General features: G+C 45.7%; 1 protein-coding gene across 1 annotated transcript in view; it reads left to right on the forward strand.

Annotated features, from left to right (window-relative positions):
• Positions 1–24,080, forward strand: part of LOC124119617 (low-density lipoprotein receptor-related protein 4-like) — a 139,915-nt gene that overhangs the window by 97,907 nt on the left and 17,928 nt on the right. The window contains exons 6-22 of the mRNA XM_048386301.1: positions 2,624–2,749; positions 3,474–3,590; positions 4,071–4,202; positions 4,542–4,658; positions 7,479–7,604; positions 9,200–9,325; positions 10,234–10,464; positions 11,602–11,758; positions 12,955–13,172; positions 13,485–13,661; positions 14,202–14,327; positions 16,476–16,684; positions 17,119–17,306; positions 17,927–18,128; positions 19,817–20,006; positions 21,199–21,330; positions 23,586–23,723. Of these exons, the coding sequence (XP_048242258.1) occupies positions 2,624–2,749; positions 3,474–3,590; positions 4,071–4,202; positions 4,542–4,658; positions 7,479–7,604; positions 9,200–9,325; positions 10,234–10,464; positions 11,602–11,758; positions 12,955–13,172; positions 13,485–13,661; positions 14,202–14,327; positions 16,476–16,684; positions 17,119–17,306; positions 17,927–18,128; positions 19,817–20,006; positions 21,199–21,330; positions 23,586–23,723 (2,712 nt within the window). The remainder of the gene's footprint in view (positions 1–2,623; positions 2,750–3,473; positions 3,591–4,070; positions 4,203–4,541; positions 4,659–7,478; positions 7,605–9,199; positions 9,326–10,233; positions 10,465–11,601; positions 11,759–12,954; positions 13,173–13,484; positions 13,662–14,201; positions 14,328–16,475; positions 16,685–17,118; positions 17,307–17,926; positions 18,129–19,816; positions 20,007–21,198; positions 21,331–23,585; positions 23,724–24,080) is intronic.

Here is a 24,080-nt window from a genome sequence, read left to right on the forward strand (position 1 = left end):
TGTATATCAGTTCAGATGAGAGTAGTTGTGGTAAGTAGTATATAGTGTATATCAGTTCAGATGAGAGTAGTTGTGTTAAGTAGTATATGGTGTATATCAGTTCAGATGAGAGTAGTTGTGGTAAGTAGTATATAGTGTAATACAGTTCAGATGAGAGTTGTTGTGGTAAGTAGTATATAGTGTATATCAGTTCAGATGAGAGTAGTTGTGGTAAGTAGTATATAGTGTAATACAGTTCAGATGAGAGTAGTTGTGGTAAGTTGTATATTGAATAATTAATATGAGTAGTTGTAGTTTGTGGTGTGTTGTTTTCACAAGACTATATAAGTGTAGTTCGTTTCTGGCGTGAGGTGCCAGACCTTAGAATTGATAGACCTCTGCGTTTTCTCAGTAGGCCTAGAACTGTAAGATTTCCCTGCATTGAAGGCAGGTTGACGTCTTTGTACCTCAGAGAAATGAGATTGTCTGCGCCTGTGTCAGTGTTTCTTTTCATCATGGAGAGCTTCACAGTGACTTGCAACTGAAGACGTCCCACCAGATACGACAGAAAGCTCTTTGATTTGGAGAAGACAAGTTTCGAAAACCCTGAACAAATTTGTTAGCGTAATTAAAGAGAATGACAGCCCGTCTTTCTCTGATTACACTTCTTGATCTCGGAAACCTTTAATTTTAGGGGAAATTGAATTTTGTCTTGTTTGAAACAAAGAAAGGGGTACAAGTTTCAAATAAATTGATTGAGAGCAAGTCTTAACCTTTGCTTTGATTCTGTTGTACATGTACATCGAAACTTTTTCAATCTCTTTTTCTCTTGCATCAGTATTTATGTAGGCAGGTTTTAAACCATCTGAGATTAGATTACTCCTCCAGTTTAGAGTTTGTAAACAAATCTATTCATATCATGACACACAATTTACATACACTCGTTCATTTTCAATTTTTTTGTAGCAAAACTTATTGAGTTAAGTTAGGCTTGTTGAAGTTAAGAACATCGTTTTGGTTGTAAAATTGATTCAGTTGATAAAGTTTTGTGTGAGAGTAAGAGAGAAGGGCAGAGTTTGTCTCCTGTTTCTTCAGACATTTATTGATTCCCTCTCCAGCACTGCAGATTTACACGAGTGAGCTCCCACCTCCCTACCTCTGCTAGTCTTTCCTCTGGGATGTTATGTTTTTATCAATATTTAGCGTCAAGATTGTTAGGGTTTTACGGCTTGGGGTACATAAAATTTAATAGAATATGTCTTGTGGAAAGTGTATATGTCTTATGGTTAGTTTTATATTGCCTTTATTTTGGTCGATGGTTTTGTTCAAAAGATTCCTGTAATTTCCCTTGGTAATTTTTTTCTTTTTAAGACTTGAATGTTCTTGTAAAAGACTCAGCATCTGATGTGCTGATTGTTTGAGATCCAAGTTTGCATTACCGTTTATTATCCACTGAACTTCATCTTGCATGGCAACATTGTTATTTGTTTATTTAAATTGTACAGCTGTCATGTTTGTGAAGCCGCAGAGCCTCTTGCTCAATGTAGGCTACAGAGCCTGCTTGCTGTATGTACGCTAGAGCATCTTGCTCATTGTAAGCTGCAGAGCCTCTTGCTGTATGTACGCTAGAGCATCTTGCTCATTGTAAGCTGCAGAGCCTCTTGCTGTATGTACGCTAGAGCATCTTGCTCATTGTAAGCTGCAGAGCCTCTTGCTGTATGTACGCTAGAGCATCTTGCTCATTGTAAGCTGCAGAGCCTGCTTGCTGTATGTATGTTAGAGCATCTTGCTCATTGTAAGCTGCAGAGCCTCTTGCTGTATGTACGCTAGAGCATCTTGCTCATTGTAAGCTGCAGAGCCTGCTTGCTGTATGTACGCTAGAGCATCTTGCTCATTGTAAGCTGCAGAGCCTCTTGCTGTATGTACGCTAGAGCATCTTGCTCATTGTAAGCTGCAGAGCCTCTTGCTCAATGTAAGCTACAGAGCCTCTTGCTCAATGCAGGCTACAGAGCCTCTTGTTCATTGGAGGCTACAGAGGCTGTTGCCCAATGTAAGCTGCAGAGCCTCTTGCTCAATGTAAGCTGCAGAGCCTCTTGCTCAATGTAAGCTACAGAGCCTCTTGCTCAATGTAAGCTACAGAGCCTCTTGCTCAATGCAGGCTACAGAGCCTCTTGTTCATTGGAGGCTACAGAGCCTCTTGCTGTATGTAAGCTGCAGAGCCTCTTGCTCAATGTAAGCTGCAGAGCCTCTTGCTCAATGTAAGCTACAGAGCCTCTTGCTCAATGCAGGCTACAGAGCCTCTTGTTCATTGTGGGCTACAGAGCCTCTTGCTCAATGTAAGCTGCAGAGCCTCTTGCTCAATGTAAGCTGCAGAGCCTCTTGCTCAATGTAAGCTACAGAGCCTCTTGCTCAATGCAGGCTACAGAGCCTCTTGTTCATTGGAGGCTACAGAGCCTCTTGCTGTATGTAAGATGCAGAGCCTCTTTCTCTTTGTGTTTTACTCATAAACAAATTACACAGAAATAAGGCTTTTGAATGAGAAAAATTATGAATTTCCAAATGTTGAGACATTGATAGTTGCAACTGTGTTCTGCTGCTGATGGTGTTGATGATGTTGATGTTGATGGTGTTGATGCGTTTGCAGAGCAGTACAAGCTGCGCTGTCGGAAGGATGAGTTCCGATGCACGCGGAACGAGTACTGCATCCTCAAGGTGTACCAGTGTGACGGAGAGGATGACTGTGGGGACTGGGAGGACGAACTCCAGTGTGGTCAGTACCTACCTCTCTCATAATAGTCTCTCCCACCGTATACTTGCTGTATGTGTTGATGGGTGACGCCATTCTCTGAATGTAGGGGATCAAGGAAGACATACATGGGTACAGCGACAGTGTTAGTTTGTTTGTTGTTTAACACCGCACTCAGCAATATTCCAGCTATATGACAGTGGTCTGTAAATAATTGAGTCTGGACTTGAAATCCAGTTATTGATATCATGAGCATCAATGCAAGTAATTGGGATCAATGACATGCTTCAACAAAGTCAGCGTGCCTGACCACTCGATCACGGTAGTCGCCTCTTACAGCAAACATGGGTTGCTGAAGACCTATTCTACCCCGGATCTTCAAGGGTCCAGTGACTGTGTGAAAAAATAGTGAAATTGTTAAAGACCCGTGAAGATCCGGGGTAGAATAGATCTTCAGCAACCCATGCTTGCCGTAAAAGGCGACTGTGCTTGTCGTAAAAGGCAACTAACAGGATCGGGTGGTCAGACTCGTCGACTCGTCGATGCTCATGATATCAATAACTGGATTGTCTGGTCCAGACTTGATTATTTACAGACCGATGTCATATAGCTGGAATATTGCTGAGTGCGGCGTTAAACAACAAACAAACCAACCAAGAAATTGTTAAAAGTTAATGTTTTGTGGTGCTTGTGTTCTCTGTGGGGGTTGACACGGGACTGAATGTACAATTTCTCACCGTCTCCTCAGGCACCAACTACTGCAACTTAGGGGAGTTCAACTGCACCAATGGTGTCTGTATCCATGACAACTGGCGCTGTGACGGAGACTGGGATTGTGAAGATGGCTCTGATGAACACAACTGCAGTAAGTTTGGGTTGGATTCCTCAAATTGGAACACCGCCTCCATGACCTAGTGGATGAAGCATCTACTGGAGAGTGGAAGGTCGGTGGTTCGATCCTGAGCTGGTCATAGAAAAAGAGGTACTTTTTGTTACCCTGCCCCTTGTGGTTATCTCAGAGGATTAGCACCAGACTATGCTGTCACACAGTTGCATGCATGCTGCTATAGAAGTCTATGATATTAAACCCCATTTCACCTCAGCAAGTGTGTACAATGTGTGATGCCTACTTCTGATTGTGATATGACTGGAATACAGCTGGAAGTGGGGTAGACCCTACACACACTCACTAAGTCATAGAGCCTTGTTCGTTTGCCAATGCTCCTGCTATCAGTATGTTAAATAGATCGTTCTGTCTGGTTTCATCAGTTTCCAAAATGTGTTGTTTGTTTGAAACCATTGCCATATAGTCCCACGTGTGTAACGTGTTGTGGTGTTTCTGCAGCCAATGTGACGACAGCTGTGGGCAAGTGCAAGAAAGAGGAATTCACCTGCAGCAACGGCCACTGCATCAACAAGACACAGCGCTGTGACGGCAACATTGACTGCTCAGACAACAGCGACGAGGAGCACTGCAGTAAGTTACATCCACTGTCTGCTTCAGACTCCATTATGTTATGTTCTTTTCTGTTGGTTTGTTAGTTTAACGTCACACTCAGCAATATTACAGCTACATGACAGCAGTCTGTAAATATTCAAGTCTGGAGCATGCAGCTCAGTGATTGATATCATGAGCATAGATCTACACAAACAGTATAGGTTGAGATGCATCAACCAAGTTGCTGATGACCAATTCTAATCTGGATCTTCATGGTGTCTCTGTTGCACTGCCTGCAGTGATGATGCTGGGATGTGGCTGCCAATGGAGCAGGAGTCTCTCACTCAGGATGATGTTGTTTGTTTGTTGATGTTACAGAGGTGAAGCAGTGCAGTCAAGGACAGTTCCGATGCAAGAACAACCGGTGTATCGGCCTCCAGAAGGTCTGCAACGGTATCAATGAATGTCAGGACAACTCGGATGAACAGAACTGCAGTGAGTACACACCCTCTATCTCAGGCTGTCATGCATCATCTTGCTTAGTCCTGCTCCGACTATATTGCTAAGTACTGCTCGACCATCTTGCTTAGTCCTTCTTCGTCCTGCTCCGACCATCTTGCTTAGTCCTGCTCCGACCATCTTGCTTAGTCCTGCTCCGACCATCTTGTTTAGTCCTGTTCCGACCTACTTGCTTAGTCCTGCTCCAACCATCTTGCTTAGTCCTGCTCCAACCATCTTGCTTAGTCCTGCTCCAACCATCTTGCTTCGTCCTGCTCCGACCATCTTGCTTAGTCCTGCTCCGACCATCTTGCTTTGTCCCGCTCAAACCATCTTGCTTTGTCCTGCTCCGACCGTCTTGCTTAGTCCTGCTCCGACCATCTTGCTTAGTCCTTCTCCGACCATCTTGCTTAGTCCTGCTCCGACCATCTTGCTAAGTCCTGCTCCGACCATCTTGCTAAGTCCTGCTCCGACCATCTTGCTAAGTCCTGCTCCGACCATCTTGCTTAGTCCTTCTCCAACCATCTTGCTTAGTCCTGCTCCAACCATCTTGCTTAGTCCTTCTCCAACCATCTTGCTTAGTCCTGCTCCAACCATCTTGCTTAGTCCTGCTCCGACCATCTTGCTTAGTCCTGCTCCAACCATCTTGCTTAGTCCTGCTCCAACCATCTTGCTTAGTCCTGCTCCGACCATCTTGCTTAGTCCTTCTCCAACCATCTTGCTTAGTCCTTCTCCGACCATCTTGCTTAGTCCTGCTCCAACCATCTTGCTTAGTCCTGCTCCGACCATCTTGCTTAGTCCTTCTCCAACCATCTTGCTTAGTCCTGCTCCAACCATCTTGCTTAGTCCTGCTCCGACCATCCTGCTTAGTCCTGCTCCGACCATCTTGTTTAGTCCTGTTCCGACCTACTTGCTTAGTCCTGCTCCAACCATCTTGCTTAGTCCTGCTCCAACCATCTTGCTTCGTCCTGCTCCGACCATCTTGCTTAGTCCTGCTCCGACCATCTTGCTTTGTCCCGCTCAAACCATCTTGCTTTGTCCTGCTCCGACCGTCTTGCTTAGTCCTGCTCCGACCATCTTGCTTAGTCCTTCTCCGACCATCTTGCCTAGTCCTGCTCCGACCATCTTGCTAAGTCCTGCTCCGACCATCTTGCTAAGTCCTGCTCCGACCATCTTGCTTAGTCCTGCTCAAACCATCTTGCTTAGTCCTGCTCCGACCATCTTGCTTAGTCCTTCTCCAACCATCTTGCTTAGTCCTTCTCCGACCATCTTGCTTAGTCCTGCTCCAACCATCTTGCTTAGTCCTGCTCCGACCATCTTGCTTAGTCCTTCTCCAACCATCTTGCTTAGTCCTGCTCCGACCATCTTGCTTAGTCCTTCTCCAACCATCTTGCTTAGTCCTGCTCCAACCATCTTGCTTAGTCCTGCTCCGACCATCTTGCTTAGTCCTTCTTCCAACCATCTTGCTTAGTCCTGCTCCAACCATCTTGCTTTGTCCTGCTCCGACCATCTTGCTTAGTCCTTCTCCAACCATCTTGCTTAGTCCTGCTCCAACCATCTTGCTTAGTCCTGCTCCAACCATCTTGTTTAGTCCTGCTCCGACCATCTTGCTAAGTCCTGCTCCGATCATCTTGCTTAGTCCTGCTCCAACCATCTTGCTAAGTCCTGCTCCGACCATCTTGCTAAGTCCTGCTCCGATCATCTTGCTTAGTCCTGCTCCAACCATCTTGCTAAGTCCTGCTCCGACCATCTTGCTTAGTCCTTCTCCGACCATCTTGCTAAGTCCTGCTCCGACCATCTTGCTTAGTCCTGCTCCAACCATCTTGTTTAGTCCTGCTCCGACCATCTTGCTTAGTCCTTCTTAGTCCTGCTTCAACCATCTTGCTAAGTCCTGCTCCAACCATCTTGCTTAGTCCTGCTCCAACCATCTTGCTTAGTCCTGCTCCAACCATCTTGCTTAGTCCTGCTCCGACCATCTTGCTTAATCCTGCTCCAACCATCTTGCTAAGTCCTGCTCCAACCATCTCGCTTAGTCCTTCTCCGACCATCTTGCTTAGTCCTGCTCCGATCATCTTGCTTAGTCCTGCTCCGACCATCTTGCTTAGTCCTTCTTAGTCCTGCTCCGATCATCTTGCTTAGTCCTGCTCCGACCATCTTGCTTAGTCCTTCTTAGTCCTGCTCCAACCATCTTGCTTTGTCCTGCTCCGACCATCTTGCTTAGTCCTGCTCCAACCATCTTGCTTAGTCCTTCTTAGTCCTGCTTCAACCATCTAACTTAGTCCTGCTCCGACCATCTTGCTTAGTCCTGCTCCAACCATCCTGCTTAGTCCTGCTCCGACCATCATGCTTAGTCCTGCTCCGACCATCTTGCTAAGTCCTTCTTAGTCCTGCTCCGACCATCTTGCTTAGTCCTGCTCCAACCATCTTGCTTAGTCCTTCTTAGTCCTGCTTCAACCATCTTGCTTAGTCCTGCTCCAACCATCCTGCTTAGTCCTGCTCCGACCATCTTGCTTAGTCCTGCTCCGACCATCTTGCTAAGTCCTTCTTAGTCCTGCTACAACGATCTAGCTCAGCCCTTCTTAGTCGTATTATGCATTGAGTGTGAAGCAGATCAGTCAAAGAGCCCGAAGATTATACTTATGACTTCCATCTGAAACTACTTGGAGACAAATATTGATTTATTCGAGATCTTTAGGGCATTGATCAGTCAAATATCCTGCTATCAAGGGGTCAAGGTTACATGATGATGGCCATAAGAAATATAAAATGAGCATAAATCTGAATAGATTGTTGGTAAAGTTCTGTATTCTTGTCCAGGCTTGCCGATGTCATGTGGCAGTAACCAAGGCAACTGTTCCCACCAGTGCGTGCAGACAAGTATCGGGGCTAAATGTACATGTCCAGTGGGCTACCAGCTGGCCAACAACAAGAGAACTTGTGAAGGTAGGCAGTCCGTCCCATACAGCCATTGACCTCCATGTTGGTGATGACTAGCTATGTTTGATCTCCGTGTTGGTATTGACTAGCCATGTTTGACCTCCATGCTGGTGATGACTAGCCATGTTTGATCTCCATGTTGGTGATGACTAGCCATGTTTGACCTCCATGTTGGTGATGACTAGCCATGTTTGATCTCCATGTTGGTGATGACTAGCCATGTTTGATCTCCATGTTGGTGATGACTAGCTATGTTTGATCTCCATGTTGGTGATGACTAGCTATGTTTGATCTCCATGTTGGTGATGACTAGCCATGTTTGACCTCCATGCTGGTGATGACTAGCCATGTTTGATCTCCATGTTGGTGATGACTAGCCATGTTTGACCTCCATGTTGGTGATGACTAGCCATGTTTGATCTCCATGTTGGTGATGACTAGCTATGTTTGATCTCCATGTTGGTGATGACTAGCCATGTTTGACCTCCATGCTGGTGATGACTAGCCATGTTTGATCTCCATGTTGGTGATGACTAGCCATGTTTGATCTAAATGTTGGTGATGACTAGCCATGTTTGACCTCCATGCTGGTGATGACTAGCCATGTTTGACCTCCATGTTGGTGATGACTAGCCATGTTTGAACTCCATGTTGGTGATGACTAGCCATGTTTGATCTAAATGTTGGTGATGACTAGCCATGTTTGATCTCCATGTTGGTGATGACTAGCCATGTTTGATCTCCGTGTTGGTGATGACTAGCCATGTTTGATCTCCATACTGGTAATGACTAGCCATGTTTGATCTCCATACTGGTGATGACTAGCCATGTTTGATCTCCATGTCGGTGATGACTAGCCATGTTTGACCTCCATGTTGGTGATGACTAGCCATGTTTGACCTCCATGCTGGTGATGACTAGCCATGTTTGATCTCCATGTTGGTGATGACTAGCCATGTTTGAGCAAAAATATGTTTTTTTAACCTCTATTTTTAATTTTGATTTTGCGTTTTGAATGTGTGTTTGCCTGCTCTCGGGCGTGTTGTGTTGTACAAGTGTCAACAGGAAAGCCTTGACTCGCTTCTAGCACAGACAGTGGCTGGGTGGAGCAGGGAGATTTTACGTGTTCTTCTTGCAACCTCTTCTCCTGTCAGCTGCACAGCAGGAAGGATGTGGTGGCCATGTTCCTCTCTGTTGGCAGATATAAAATATAAACACTACCCAAAGTACTCTCAACCTATACTGATGACAATTATTTATGTAAGGCTAAAAAAATTAAATAATTGGTTCTCAGGCAATGACTTTTGGATAAATAGTGCGTCCAAACTAGTATCCAAATAATTTGTCTCGTTTCGTCCAGCATTTTACTGACAAGGTTCAAGACGCAGAATATTTAGCAATTTTTTATTTTTTTTAAATGGACGTAAAAACAAAACGTGTCGACGGACTTGATGATACGATATGCAGTGGTGCCTGAGAACCAAGACAAATAGAATTTAGCTTAAGGACACTAGTGTTTATTTTGGAGTTTCTCGAACTGTCTTACACATTTGAGGGAGTTTGGTGGCATCTCTAGTCAGAATGAAACAATGTCGTTGCAGACTTTGACGAGTGTGAGTTTGACGGAACCTGCAGTCAGATGTGTGAGAACACCCGGGGCTCGTACAAGTGCTCCTGTGTCACCGGCTACCGACTCAAGCCGGACGGACGAGGCTGCAAGGCTCTCGGTAAGTATATACACTATGAACATCTGGGGTAGAATAGGTCTTTAACAACCCATGCTTGCCATAAAAGGCGACTGTGTTTGTCGTAAGAGGCCACTAACGTGATCAGGTAGTCAGTCTCGCTGACTTGGTTGATGCATGTCATCGTATCCCAAATGCGTGGATCGATGCTCATGATGTCAATCACTAGATTGTCTTGTCCAGACTCGATTATTTACAGACTGCCGTCATGTAGCTGGAATATTGCTGAGTGCAGTGTTAAAACAAACAAACAAACAAAGCAAACAAACTATGAAGTAGGAGTCTCGCCCCTCGTGACTATGGCTGCGAGGATCTCAGTGACTGAATAAGGTAGAAGCCTACTGTATGGTTGTGGCTCATGAAGAGTTCAGTATATCTTTTATACTATGTAAGTGCAGGCAAGTACTTAGCTGGTGGTGTTCTTGCTCTGCTGCATCTTCCTGAGTCAGGGGAGTTATCCGACTATGAAACTCCAGTTTGCACCCTTGCCGACCTAGGCTGGAATAATGGAGTTTTGTTTTGTTTGGGCTGGACTAATGAAGTCAGAAAGTCTTGACTGGGTGCTACAATTTTGGTAAAAGCAAATGCAAGTGATATGAGAGGTTGAATCTGATTAGTCAATAGAAGGGACATAACTTGTAATAGCCCAGAAATTCCAGCCTAGTTCGGGATGGTGGAAACTGAACTTTTACAGTGAGTTAACGCCCTTGCCCCTAGCAGATGGCTCTTGAGGAACTTGAGAAAATATATGGAATTCTTCCATTTCCAAGGCAACAATTTTTACTTAGGTTCAAATTTCTTTGTGCAAGTTTCAAGGCAGGTGCTGAGCCAGTCCCTTGTGCTATTCAGGAACTTGAGAACCTCTCATTATGCACTCTCTTTCCTCGCAGGGGGAGAGGCCTATCTGATATTTGCCAACCGTGTGGACATCCGAAGAGTGACAACTGACCGCTCCGAGTACACGTCCATCCTAGAGGGGCTGCGCAACGCCATCGCACTGGACTTCCACCACGAGAAGGGGCTGGTCTTCTGGTCGGACATCACCCTGGACAAGATCAAGCGGGCGTACCTCAACGGGAGCAAGATCAAGGAGATCGTGGCAGATGGCCTGGAGAGCCCCAGTAAGTCACGATGAAGGTGTTGATGGCATGTGTAGGCCTGAACCATCAGGCTATCACTGTGGTGTTGATGGCATGTGTAGGCCTGAACCATCAGGCTATCACTGTGGTGTTGATGGCATGTGTAGGCCTGAACCATCAGGCTATCACTGTGGTGTTGACGGGTGTGTAGGCCTGAACCATCAGGCTATCACTGTGGTGCTGATGGCATGTGTAGGCCTGAACCATCAGGCTATCACTGTGGTGCTGACGGCATGTGTAGGCCTGAACCATCAGGCTATCACTGTGGTGCTGATGGCATGTGTAGGCCTGAACCATCAAGCTATCACTGTGGTGATGATGGCATGTGTAGGCCTGAACCATCAGGCTATCACTGTGGTGCTGATGGCATGTGTAGGCCTGAACCATCAAGCTATCACTGTGGTGCTGATGGCATCTGTAGGCCTGAACCATCAGGCTATCACTGTGTTGCTGATGGCATCTGTAGGCCTGAACCATCAGGCTATCACTGTGGTGCTGATGGCATGTGTAGACCTGAACCATCAAGATATCACTGTGGTGTTGATGGCATGTGTAGGCCTGAACCATCAAGCTATCACTTAGGTGCTGATGGCATGTGTAGGCCTGAACCATCAAGCTATCACTTAGATGCTGATGGCATGTGTAGGCCTGAACCATCAGGCTATCACTTAGGTGCTGATGGCATGTGTAGGCCTGAACCATCAGGCTATCACTGTGTTGCTGATGGCATGTGTAGGCCTGAACGATCAGGCTATCACTGTGGTGCTGATGGCATGTGTAGGCCTGAACCATCAGGCTATCACTGTGGTGCTGATAGCATGTGTAGGCCTGAACCTTTCACAGTTCGTAATAAACCTAAGCATTGTCGATGTACAATGACAAGTGAGTTCGTTATATCAATTATTTTGTTAAAAGCATGTTCGTTTTATCCATTAATTATATATGCTAAAATATACAACCAATTGCCGTGACCGAAGAAATAATGCATTATATCCATCAGTTCGTCATAAACGTTGTTTACTGTACTGCCATTCCTGTTCTAATGACTGCATGTGACAGTCTGGACTATTTTCTAAACTGCTATAGCCAAGACTCACTAGTTCCCTCTCTCACCACCAGGTGGACTAGCAGTAGACTGGGTGCACAACATGCTGTTCTGGACTGATGCCGGTACGTCACGGATTGAGGTCGCCGACCTTGAAGGCAACCATCGTAAAGTCCTTATTTGGGAGAACCTGGAGAAGCCACGTGCCATCGCAGCCCATCCAAAACGAGGGTGAGCCAGCAAGACAGTTGTACTGGGATACATTGACTATGATGACCATCTATCCCTCAGCTTCTCAGCAACATGGGACGGTCAGGTAGCCTCGTGGTTAAAGCATTCGCTCGTCATGTATAAGACCCAGGCTCGATTCCCGTCATGGGTACAATGTGTGAAGCCCATTTCTGGTGTCCTCTGCCATGATATTGCTGAAATATTGCTAAAAGCGGCGTAAATATCACTCACTCACTCACTCACTCACTCACTCACTCACTCACTCACTCACTCACTCACTCACTCACTCACTCACTCACTCACTCACTCACTCACTCACCCACTCACTCACTCACTCACTCACTCACTCACTCTGAATATTGTCTGAAGTTGTCTCAATATCATATGTCCTGGAATTTATTGTTTCAGTGTTTGAATAAAAAAATATTGTCTGGCTTCCAGCAGGATTCACAGACTTTAGAAGCTGCAGCACTGACCAAACTGCAGGTCCTCATTTCAAAAACTGCAGCTTATTGTGACAGATATATCTACACATAGATTTACTGCAAGCCATAAGGACCAAATTTTTTTTTTAAATTATGGAACCGACACAAGATCTACCTGCCATGGGCCTAGGGGCAAGCGCTTATTCCAAACACTGTATTGCATATCACATTGTACATATTGTATATTACACGTCCTGATATACATTTTATATCATCACATGTCCTGATATGCATTGTATATCGTGTCCCTGATAAATGAGGTGTACCGACAAGATGGGATGATAAAAGATGTTATATTTGGGAAAACACTTTCTCAGTAAAGTACTTTTTAGGGTTGAGTCCCATCCGGGATTCGAACCAACACTGTCAGAGTGAGACACCAGCGCACAAAGTCAGAGGTCTAACCCAGCCACCGAGGCTTCTACAAAAATGAAAGTCTGACAACTGGTAGCCTAGATCACATACTTTGTGTACCCTTCTGACAAGTGAAAAGCGGGACAGCTCCCATGGCCAAAACACACAAGAAAGTGGTCAAATGTAACAGATGTGTGCTGGCAATTAGGTGCCCCACTTTCTTAACGCATTGGGTGTTCAAAGATGTGACGATGTATTGTGTGGTGATAGTTTGTGAAGGTGGTGATATTAACCCCGTATGTCCTGGTTGACCTGCATTATTGTTCAAAGTGACTGACTTGTGTTGTTTTCTTACAGCGCCATCTTCTGGACCGACTGGGGCAGCACTCCTAAGATCGAGCGCGCCAGCATGGATGGCAGCGAGAGGATGCTTCTGGCCAACACCTCGCTGTTCTGGCCCAACGGCCTCACGGTGGACTACGCAGCTGAGCGCATCTACTGGGCCGACGCCAAACACCACGTCATTGAGTGCTCCGACCTCGTGGGCAAGAACAGGCGCACAGTCATCAATGAAGGTTGGTTGGTTGGTTTGTTGTTTTACGCCGCACTCAGCAATATTCCAGCTATATGACGGCGGTCTGTAAATAATCGAGTCTGGACCAGACAATCCAGTGATTGATATAATGAGCATCAATCCATGCAATTGGGATCAATGACATGCATCAACCAAGTCAGTGAGCCTGACCACCCGATCCTGCCTGTCGCCTTTTATGGCAAGCATAGTCACCTTTTACGGCAAGCATGGGTTGCTGATGTCCCCTGCTGTGATATTGCTGGAATATTGATAAAAGCGGCATAAAGCCATAATCACTCACTTTTGTTGCCAGGTCTGCCCCACCCCTTTGCCCTGACGATGTTCGAGGATGAGCTCTACTGGACCGACTGGCACACAAAGAGTATCAATAAGGCCAATAAGTTCAATGGCAACGAAGTGGAGACAATCCGGAACCGCCTCCACTACCCAATGGACATCCACACCTTCCACCCTCAGCGACAACCTCCGAGTAAGTAATACATATTATAGTAGGACATATTGTTATCAGCCCTTATGGGGGATCTCCTGTTACCAGTAGTGGTTAGGGGGGGTCTCTTGTTATCAGTACTGGTTGGGGGTCTCTTGTTATCAGTGCTGGTTGGGGGGTCTCTTGTTACCAGTACTGGTTGGGGGATCTCTTGTTATCAGTGCTGGTTGGGGGTCTCTTGTTATCAGTACTGGTTGGGGGTCTCTTGTTATCAGTGCTGGTTGGGGGGTCTCTTGTTATCAGTACTGGTTAGGGGTCTCTTGTTATCAGTACTTGTTGGGGGGTCTCTTGTTATCAGTACTGGTTGGGGGTCTCTTGTTATCAGTGCTGGTTGGGGGGTCTCTTGTTACCAGTACTGGTTGGCGGTCTCTTGTTACCAGTACTGGTTGGGGGGTCTCTTGTTATCAGTACTGGTTGGGGGGGTCTCTTGTTATCAGCCCTTATAGGGATCTCTTGTTATCAGTACTTGTTGGGGGGTCTCACTCACTCACTCACTCACTCACTATGCCATTATGTTCGCAGCCCGGAACCACTGTCGGAACAACAATGGCCGCTGCAGCCATCTGTGTCTCCCCAATGAGAAGAGCTTCTCATGTGCGTGTCCCACCGGCCTCCAGCTCCAGGCAGACAGGAAGAAGTGCAGCAAGAGTGAGTACATCAGTCATGACATAAGGGGTTAATCAGTCACTTTGAACAATAATGCAGGTCGACCAGGACAAAAGGGGTTAATCAGTCACTGTCAACAATAATACAGGTCAACCAGGACATAAGGGGTTAATCAGTCCCTATCAACAATAATGCAGGTCAACCAGGACATAAGGGGTTAATCAGTCACTGTCAACAATAATGCAGGTCGACCAGGACATAAGGGGTTAATCAGTCCCTATCAACAATAATGCAGGTCAACCAGGACATAAGGGGTTAATCAGTCACTGTCAACAATAATGCAGGTCGACCAGGACATAAGGGGTTAATCAGTCCCTATCAACAATAATGCAGGTCAACCAGGACATAAGGGGTTAATCAGTCACTGTCAACAATAATGCAGGTCGACCAGGACAAAAGGGGTTAATCAGTCACTGTCAACAATAATGCAGGTCGACCAGGACATAAGGGGTTAATCAGTCACTGTCAACAATAATGCAGGTTGACCAGGACATAAGGGGTTATTCAGTCACTGTCAACAATAATACAGGTCGACCAGGACATAAGGGGTTAATCAGTCACTGTCAACAATAATGCAGGTCGACCAGGACATAAGGGGTTAATCAGTCACTATCAACATTAATGCAGGTCGACCAGAACATAAGGGGTTAATCAGTTACTGTCAACAATAATGCAGGTCGACCAGGACATAAGGGGTTAATCAGTCACTATGAACAATAATGCAGGTCGACCAGGACATAAGGGGTTAGTCAGTCACTGTCAACAATAATGCAGGTCGACCAGGACATAAGGGGTTAGTCAGTCACTGTCAACAATAATGCAGGTCGACCAGGACATAAGGGGTTAGTCAGTAACTGTCAACAATAATGCAGGTCGACCAGGACATAAGGGGTTAGTCAGTCACTGTCAACAGTAATGCAGGTCGACCAGGACATAAGGGGTTAATCAGTCACTGTCAACAATAATGCAGGTCGACCAGGACATAAGGGGTTAATCAGTCACTGTCAACAATAATGCAGGTCGACCAGGACATAAGGGGTTAGTCAGTCACTGTCAACAATAATGCAGGTTGACAAGGAAATAAAGGATGAATTATAAGGTTATTATAACCGCCTATCCTGAACCTGCCACAACTTCTCTGTTTTTGCTTATTAAGCAATATTGTCATCATCTTCTTTCTTTGAGAGTCTGTGGGGTAGCCAAGTGGTTAAAGCGTTCACTCATCACGCCGAAGACCCGGGTTTGATTCCCGGGTACAATGTGTAAATCCCATTTCTGGTGTCCCCTGCAGTGATATTGCTGGAATATTGCTAAATGCTGCATAAAACCATACTTACTCACTCACTCACTTTTTGAGAGTCGGTTGCTTGCTATTATAGGCGACTATGCTTGTCGTAAGAGGCGACTAACATAGTACTCTCACACGTCTCGGGAATCGATATACCAGGAGTATGGGATCCTGTGGAACAACATGCCCAGGATGAGGACTGTGTTTCCTTCCCTCAGTCAATTTCTACATAGGAATTGTTATTTTTCCTGAATATATATATATATATATATATATATCTAGGACTAGTTCATGAGACCCGTGAAGATCCGGGGTAGAATAGGTCTTCCGATAGGGGCGTAACACCAAGCTCACGGTTGCTTTGAAACAAAAGATAAAAAATACCGTACGTCTCCCCTCACTTTCCTGAAAGAATTGATGATACGGACTATACATCATGTCAGTACAGGATGAAGATAACATTGAGTTTTTACTCGAGGGTTTCTATTTTAATTGGGTTATTACATTTTTCATTGGGTAACCAATATTCTTCCACTCATCTATTCATCCCTCTATTGGGTTTTTCTCAAAATTAGTGAACATTTTAAGATTTAAAAAAATGAAGTAATCAGCTTGTAGTTGTGTTTCCGAAATTAGCTCCCTTGTTCTCATCCCGAAACAGCTTCATTGGGTATTTACGCGAGCTGTTCTTTTGAGTTTTTCATTTAATGCATGCGTTTCTGCATGCAAGTTAATTGAAAGTAATATTGGGGGGGGGCTATTTTACACAAATGCGCTGCTTATCTGTAGCTCTTCATCACTGATGTTTTTTGTTTGAGTAATTTCACATTTTTCTTTTGCAGACATTGAGTCTTTCTTGCTGTTCTCTACCCAATCCGACATCCGTCGCGTGACTCTGGACACACCCGACCTGACTGATGTCGTCATCCCACTCTCGGGCATCTCCCGTGCAGTGGGGGTCGAGTGGGACAGTGAAACAGACTCCATATTCTGGTCTGATGTCGGCTCAGATGTCATTGGGCGCGCTCGGTGGGACGGGACTGGAGACGAGGTGAGTGGTATAGAGTTATCTCCCCTTAAAGCTGATGTGAGTAGTATAGTGTTATCTCCCCTTATAGTGGAGGTGAGTAGTATAGAGCTGTCTCCCTTATTAGCTGATGTGAGTAGTATAGAGTTATCTCCCCTTGTAGTCGAGGTGAGTAGTATACAGACAATTGTGTGCTTTCCGTCCAATACTTTCATGACTTAAATCTGTTGTCACAACTTGCCCCTACAGAGTTATCTCCCCTTGACCTGTCCTTGTTAATCTGTCGCAGACGTCTGTTCTCACAGCTTGCCCCTGCAGAGTGATCTCCCCTTGACCTGTCCTTGTTAACAGTAGTACACGGTCATAGATTCTGTCTCTAGTTACATGAAGCACCATCTGTTCAACACATTTGGCTTCTGTAGAGTTATCTCCCCTTGACCAGAGCTCTCCTGTTGCAGCACATCGTGGGGTCCAGCCTGGACAGTCCGGCTGGTCTGGCTCTGGACTGGGTTGCCCGGAAGATCTACTGGACGGATGCTGGGAATGACCGCATAGAGGTAGCCAACCTGAACGGATCCATGAGGACAGTGCTACTGTGGGAGAACTTCGACCATCCCCGAGACATCGTTGTGGACCCACGGGCAGGGTGTGTATGCTGGATGTGTACTGTAAGCGTGTTGTGTTGTGTTGTTGTATCGAGACAAAATGTGACATATTTGGAATATATTTCAATTGTATGAGTATCAGTTTAAGAGATTGTGGAAATAAAGTTTGCAAGATAGGATAAACTGTCTGAGGGTGAGCTGAACGTGCAGCATTTCAAAACATCCGACTTGCCATGATATGCCAAGTGAGATGAGATGGGGTTTAACGTAGCATTCAAGATTATTGCACTTACATAGCAATGTACATGCATGCATGTGTGTGCGTGGCTGCTTGTACTGGTCCAGACTGATGCCGATTTATAGTGCTAGCCCGCTTGTATACCATGCTGCAGTTAAACATGAATACCCCACTCAGTCACAGTGTACTGACTTCAAGCCGACCAGTCCTTGTTGTAGCCCCTTAATGCTGAGTGCCAGACAGGGAAACAGCAAGTAATCTTTTAATGTATTTTGGTGTGACGCGGCCAGGGATCAAAACCACCAGGTAGTCGCATTGCTATGAAACAAACACATTCTTTGAAAAAAAATCGCCTGATTTACATGAAACAAGAGTTTTGGTTCTTGGTGGGAATAATATCTCAGCTGTGACCTTCACCTCCAGGTTCATGTACTGGACTGACTGGGGAAAGAAGCCGAAGATCGAGCGGTCAGGGATGGATGGCAGCGGGCGCATCATCCTCATCAACAAGAACCTCACCTGGCCAAATGGTCTGGCCATCGACTACGACAGGAGCAGGTTGTACTGGACGGACGCAGGAGAGAAAACTATCGAGTCTTGCACACTGCATGGAGCTGAGAGGAAGGTATGTCCCTCAGTAGAGGAGAGTCTGTTTGTTGAGGGTTGACTTTATGGAGGGTCTGTTTGTTGAGGGTTGACTTTATGGAGGGTCTGTTTGTTGAGGGTTGACTTTATGGAGGGTCTGTTTGTTGAGGGTTGACTTTATGGAGGGTTTGTTTGTTGAGGGTTGACTTTATGGAGGGTCTGTTTGTTGAGGGTTGACTTTATGGAGGGTCTGTTGAGGGTTGACTTTATGGAGGGACTGTTTGTTAAGGGTTGACTTTATGGAGGGTCTGTTTGTTGAGGGTTGACTTTATGGAGGGTCTGTTTGTTGAGGGTTGACTTTGTGGAGGGTCTGTTTGTTGAGGGTTGACTTTATGGAGGGTCTGTTTGTTAAGGATTGACTTTATGGAGGGTCTGTTGAGGATTGACGTTATGATGGGTCTGTTTGTTGAGGGTTGACTTTATGGAGGGTCTGTTTGTTGAGGGTTGACTTTATGGAGGGTCTGTTTGTTGATGGTTGACTTTATGGAGGGTCTGTTTGTTGATGGTTGACTTTATGGAGGGTCTTTTGAGGGTTGACTTTATGGAGGGTCTGTTTGTTGATGGTTGACTTTATGGAGGGTCTGTTTGTTGAGGGTTGACTTTATGGAGGGTCTTTTGAGGGTTGACTTTATGGAGGGTCTGTCTGTTGAGGGTTGACTTTATGGAGGGTCTGTTTGTTGATGGTTGACTTTATGGAGGGTCTTTTGAGGGTTGACTTTATGGAGGGTCTGTTCTTTGAGGGTTGACTTTATGGAGGGTCTTTTGAGGGTTGACTTTATGGAGGGACTGTTTGTTGATGGTTGACTTTATGGAGGGTCTTTTGAGGGTTGACTTTATGGAGGGTCTTTTCGTTGATGGTTGACTTTATGGAGGGTCTGTTTGTTGAGGGTTGACTTTATGGAGGGTCTTTTGAGGGTTGACTTTATGGAGGGTTGACTTTATGGAGGGTCTTTTGAGGGTTGACTTTATGGAGGGTCTGTCTGTTGAGGGTTGACTTTATGGAGGGTCTGTTTGTTGATGGTTGACTTTATGGAGGGTCTGTTCGTTGAGGGTTGACTTTATGGAGGGTCTGTTAAGGGTTGACTAATGGAGGGTCTGTCTGTTGAGGGTTGACTTTATGGAGGGTCTGTTTGTTGATGGTTGACTTTATGGAGGGTCTGTTCGTTGAGGGTTGACTTTATGGAGGGTCTTTTGAGGGTTGACTTTATGGAGGGTCTGTTCGTTGAGGGTTGACTTTATGGAGGGTCTGTTGAGGGTTGACTTTATGGAGGGTCTGTCTGTTGAGGGTTGACTTTATGGAGGGTCTGTTTGTTGATGGTTGACTTTATGGAGGGTCTGTTCGTTGATGGTTGACTTTATGGAGGGTCTGTTGAGGGTTGACTTCATGGAGGGTCTGTTGAGGGTTGACTTTATGGAGGGTGTGTTCGTTGAGGGTTGACTTTATGGAGGGTCTGTTCGTTGAGGGTTGGCTTTATGGAGGGTCTGTTCGTTGAGGGTTGACTTTATGGAGGTTCTGTTTGTTGAGGGTTATTTTTTGAGAATCTGAGAATTGTCAAGTGTTTTCTTCGTTACTGTCTGTGTTGGTTCTTCATATATTTAGTATGGTAGAGTGTTGAGAAATCTTACATTGAAGGGCAAGTTGAAGACTTTATGCTTGTTTGCCCGTAGAGTGTGATCGCCCTCGGCCTCAACCACCCGTTTGGCCTGGCGCTGAAGGGTTCCCTAATGTACTGGACGGACTGGGAAACACAGAGCATCCACTTCGCCAATAAGTTCACCGGGTCGGAGCGAGGCATCCTGATGAGTCAGCTTGGCCATCTGATGGACATCCATGTCTTCCATAGGTCGCGGGATGAAGGTGAGTCCTTGACCTTGGCTAAATGTAGCCTTGACCTTACCTTGTGACCTTGACCTTACACTCGGTTTAATGGAGACCCTGACCTTGAAGTGGGATGTGTTGTGACCTGGATCTATATATCAAAATAAGGTCAAAGATGGTGACCTGTGTTGTATTGATCTATTACTGATTACTCAGCTTGTCGTGAGACTAGACCCGTGAAGATCCGGGGTAGAATAGGTCTTCAGCAACCCATGCTTGCCTTAAAAGGTGACTAACGGGATCGGGTGGTCAGACTCGCTGACTTGGTTGATGCATGTCATCGATCCCAATTGCGTGGATCAATGCTCATGATATTAATCACTGGATTGTCTGGTCCAGACTCAAATATTTACAGACCGCTGTCATATAGCTGGAATATTGCTGAGTGCTGCGTTAAACAACAAACCAACAAACAAACAAACAAAAACTAATGGGGAAGAGAAGAGCTGATGTAGCAGTACTGCAGAAGGAAACTGGGGTGAATAGCCTCATGGGTGAAGTGAGGTGAGGTGAAATGGGGTTTAATGTCGCGTCCAAGATTATATAGCGACGTGCATGCGCATGTGACTGCTTGTACAAGTCTGAATTGATGCCGATTTATAGTGCTAACCCACTGAGATACCATGCCGCAGTTAAACATGAATACCCCACTTAGACACAGAAAACTGACTCCGAGCCGAACAGTCCTTGTTTTAGTCCCTTAATGCCGAGCGCCAGACAGGGTAACAACAAGTACTATCTTTTAACGTCTTTTGGTATGACGCTGCCGGGAATTGAACCTCGGATCTTCCACTCTCTGGGTGGACACTCTACCACTAGACCACGGAGATGGCCAAATAGCGTCATGGCAACAGAAGTAGAAGGCATGGAGTGAAATGTTTATGTATCATGTCAATGGTTAGTCTGTACAGTGCCTCGTTGGTCAGGTAGTCTCTATACCCCGGGGGGTCGGGTAGCCCAGTGGTTAAAGCGTTCGCTCGTCACGCCGAAGACCCAGGTTCCATTCCCAACATGGGTATTACGTGTGAAGCCCATATCCGGTGTCCCCCGCCGTAATATTGCTGGAATATTGCTAAAAGCGGCGTAAAACCATACTCAATTGCTCGCTCACTCACTCACTCACTCACTCTCTCACTCACTCACTCACTCTACCCTATGCCTCTTACTTCAGTCCACACCAAGTGCAGCACCAACAACGGCGGCTGCAGTCACCTGTGTCTGGTGGCACCACTGCCGAAAGGTCACGCCTGTGCCTGCCCCACAGGAATACTCCTGAAGGACGACCAGAAAACATGTGCCGAAGGTAGGTGACACTGTGTGGAGTCTGGGATAGTAGTGTGTGGAGCTTGCCACATAAACATTTAACTGTACCACTTCATAATATGCTGATAAATCTCAATTTATTTTCAAACCTGAAATTGTTGAATTATGTGAATGTTATTACTTCTTGTAATAGTGTATTGGGTCTAGTCTTCATGTGGCAATTTAGGAACGTCATAAGCTATTGGCCTCCAGGACTCCACGTTTGGTATAGAATTAAGATACAAAATCTCAGATCCCTGACGACTGTATCGTGATTTTACCTAAATTAATGACGTATTGTTGTAACATGAAAAAGGAACATGTCCACATAATCTGGAAGTACCGACAGTGAGACGACAAGCCCACGAAAGCATGACAAGTTGTACAAACACAGGGGTTAGTGGTGTGGTAGGATACACAAAACACAGGGGTTAGTGGTGTGGTAGGATACACAGAACACAGGGGTTAGTGGTGTGGTAGGATACACAGAACACAGGGGTTAGTGGTGTGGTAGGATACACAAAACACAGGGGTTAGTGGTGTGGTAGGATACACAGAACACAGGGGTTAGTGGTGTGGTAGGATACACAGAACACAGGGGTTAGTGGTGTGGTAGGATACACAAAACACAGGGGTTAGTGGTGTGGTAGGATACACAGAACACAGGGGTTAGTGGTGTGGTAGGATACACAGAACACAGGGGTTAGTGGTGTGGTAGGATACACAGAACACAGGGGTTAGTGGTGTGGTAGGATACACAGAACACAGGGGTTAGTGGTGTGGTAGGATACACAGAACACAGGGGTTAGTGGTGTGGTAGGATACACAAAACACAGGGGTTAGTGGTGTGGTAGGATACACAAAACACAGGGGTTAGTGGTGTGGTAGGATACATAAAGGTATTGAGTGAGTTCAAAACTCCTTGTGCGGTCGATTTGTAAGGCTAAAAAAATAATAGTCTTGGTTCTCAGGCACTGCCCACATCACCCTTAAGTCTGCCACACGTTTGTTTTTTTTATTTCCATTTAAAAAATAAAAAATAAATGAAAATCCTAATACTTAAAAACAATGCCATCCAATATAGAACGCAGTTACATCCCTTTACATGCACACTGCTCTCCTGTGCATCTTATGTTGTGGTCATGGCGGCAATAGGAGTTTGTATGCTGTCTATGTAGGGAGGCCTTACCCAGGTTGATGGTACACAACTGTTACATACTAGTTTGAAAAAAAAAGAAAAAGACCATCATCCGCCCGCCCGCCCGCCCGCACTATATTTTCAAAAGTCAGTGTCTGAGACCCATTTCTTTTATTTTTTTAAGCCCAAGTTGTCACACAAAAATTTGAATTTGATTTACATGCACTTGTTGCATGTAGACATAAATATTAGGTTGCACTTTTCAATGATAGGCTGCACTGACATACGTTGTATGTAGCTCAATCGAGCCCTGAGAGAGTTACTTCTTTGAGAGGCATTTAGAAGTTGGACTACTGGGCAAGGATAAGACATATGGATGGACAACTTCTTTCTTACCATTAGGAGCGACGTTTGGTGTAGGTTCTAACATCGTTAGCAAGCAAATGATGATAAACACTGCCTCCTACCTGTTTATATACTGTCAACAATACTCAGAACATCACTTGCCTGATAATGGTGTTAGAACCTACACCGAAAGTTGCTCCTAATTGTAATAAAGAAGTTGTTCATCCATATATCTTATCCTTACCCTACAGAGTTAGTCGTACTTTTATAAAAAGATTTTTTACGAAGATGTTAATTTCCTCAAGGGAGTTATGTAAACTACCTATTCAAAGGAGGTTAAAGAAGACCTGATTTTTTCTTGTGACAGTGGTTAATCTGTCATGGGTGGTGGGTATTGCAACACACAGCCTTCCAGCTGGGGGGGGGGTGGGGGGGTGGAGTTCAGTAGTGGAAAATGTCCGGGGCGCTGCTGCTGAGGCATTGGTGGTCACATGGAGGGTACTTCTGATATTACGTCCCGGGGGGGGTTTGATAGTGGAATATGTCCGGGACACTGCTGCTGAGGCATGGGTTGTCACATGGAGGGTACTTCTGATATTACGTCCCGGGGGGGGTTGATAGTGGAATGTGTCCGGGGCGCTGCTGCTGAGGTATGGGTTGTCACAAGGTGCGACCTGGTTGTGTCATGGCTGTCACCCACTGATTTGGAATATTTCGGACTGTGTCATAAAACAGCATTCACTCACTAACCACTTTTGTTTCTGCTCCTCCAGAGATGACTGACTTCCTCATCTTCACGCGTCGCACCGACATCCGCAAGATCTCCTTGGATGTTGACTACTACGCTGATGTCGTGATCCCCGTTGGACAGCTGAAGAACGCCATCGCCATTGATGTCGACGGTGTGGAAGGTGAGTGTTGGCCGTGTGATGTTGTGATCCCTGTTGGAGATGTGAAGAACGCCATCGCCATTGATGTCGACGATGTTGAAGGTGAGTGTTGATTGTGATGTTGTGATCCCTGTTGGAGAGGTGAAGAACGTCATCGTCATTGCCATTGATGTCGACGGTGTGGAAGTTGAGTGTTGGCCGTGTGTGATGTTGTGATCCCTGTTGGAGAGGTGAAGTACGCCATCGCCATTGATGTTGACGGTGTTGAAGGTGAGTGTTGGCCGATTGTGATGTTGTGATCCCTGTTGGAGACGTGAAGAATGCCATCGCCATCGATGTCGACGGTGTTGAAGGTGAGTGTTGGCCGATTGTGATGTT

This window comes from Haliotis rufescens, unplaced genomic scaffold (assembly GCF_023055435.1).
Source record: "Haliotis rufescens isolate VD_foot unplaced genomic scaffold, xgHalRufe1.0.p SCAF_6, whole genome shotgun sequence".
In the NCBI taxonomy this organism is placed as follows: Eukaryota; Metazoa; Mollusca; class Gastropoda; order Lepetellida; family Haliotidae; genus Haliotis; species Haliotis rufescens.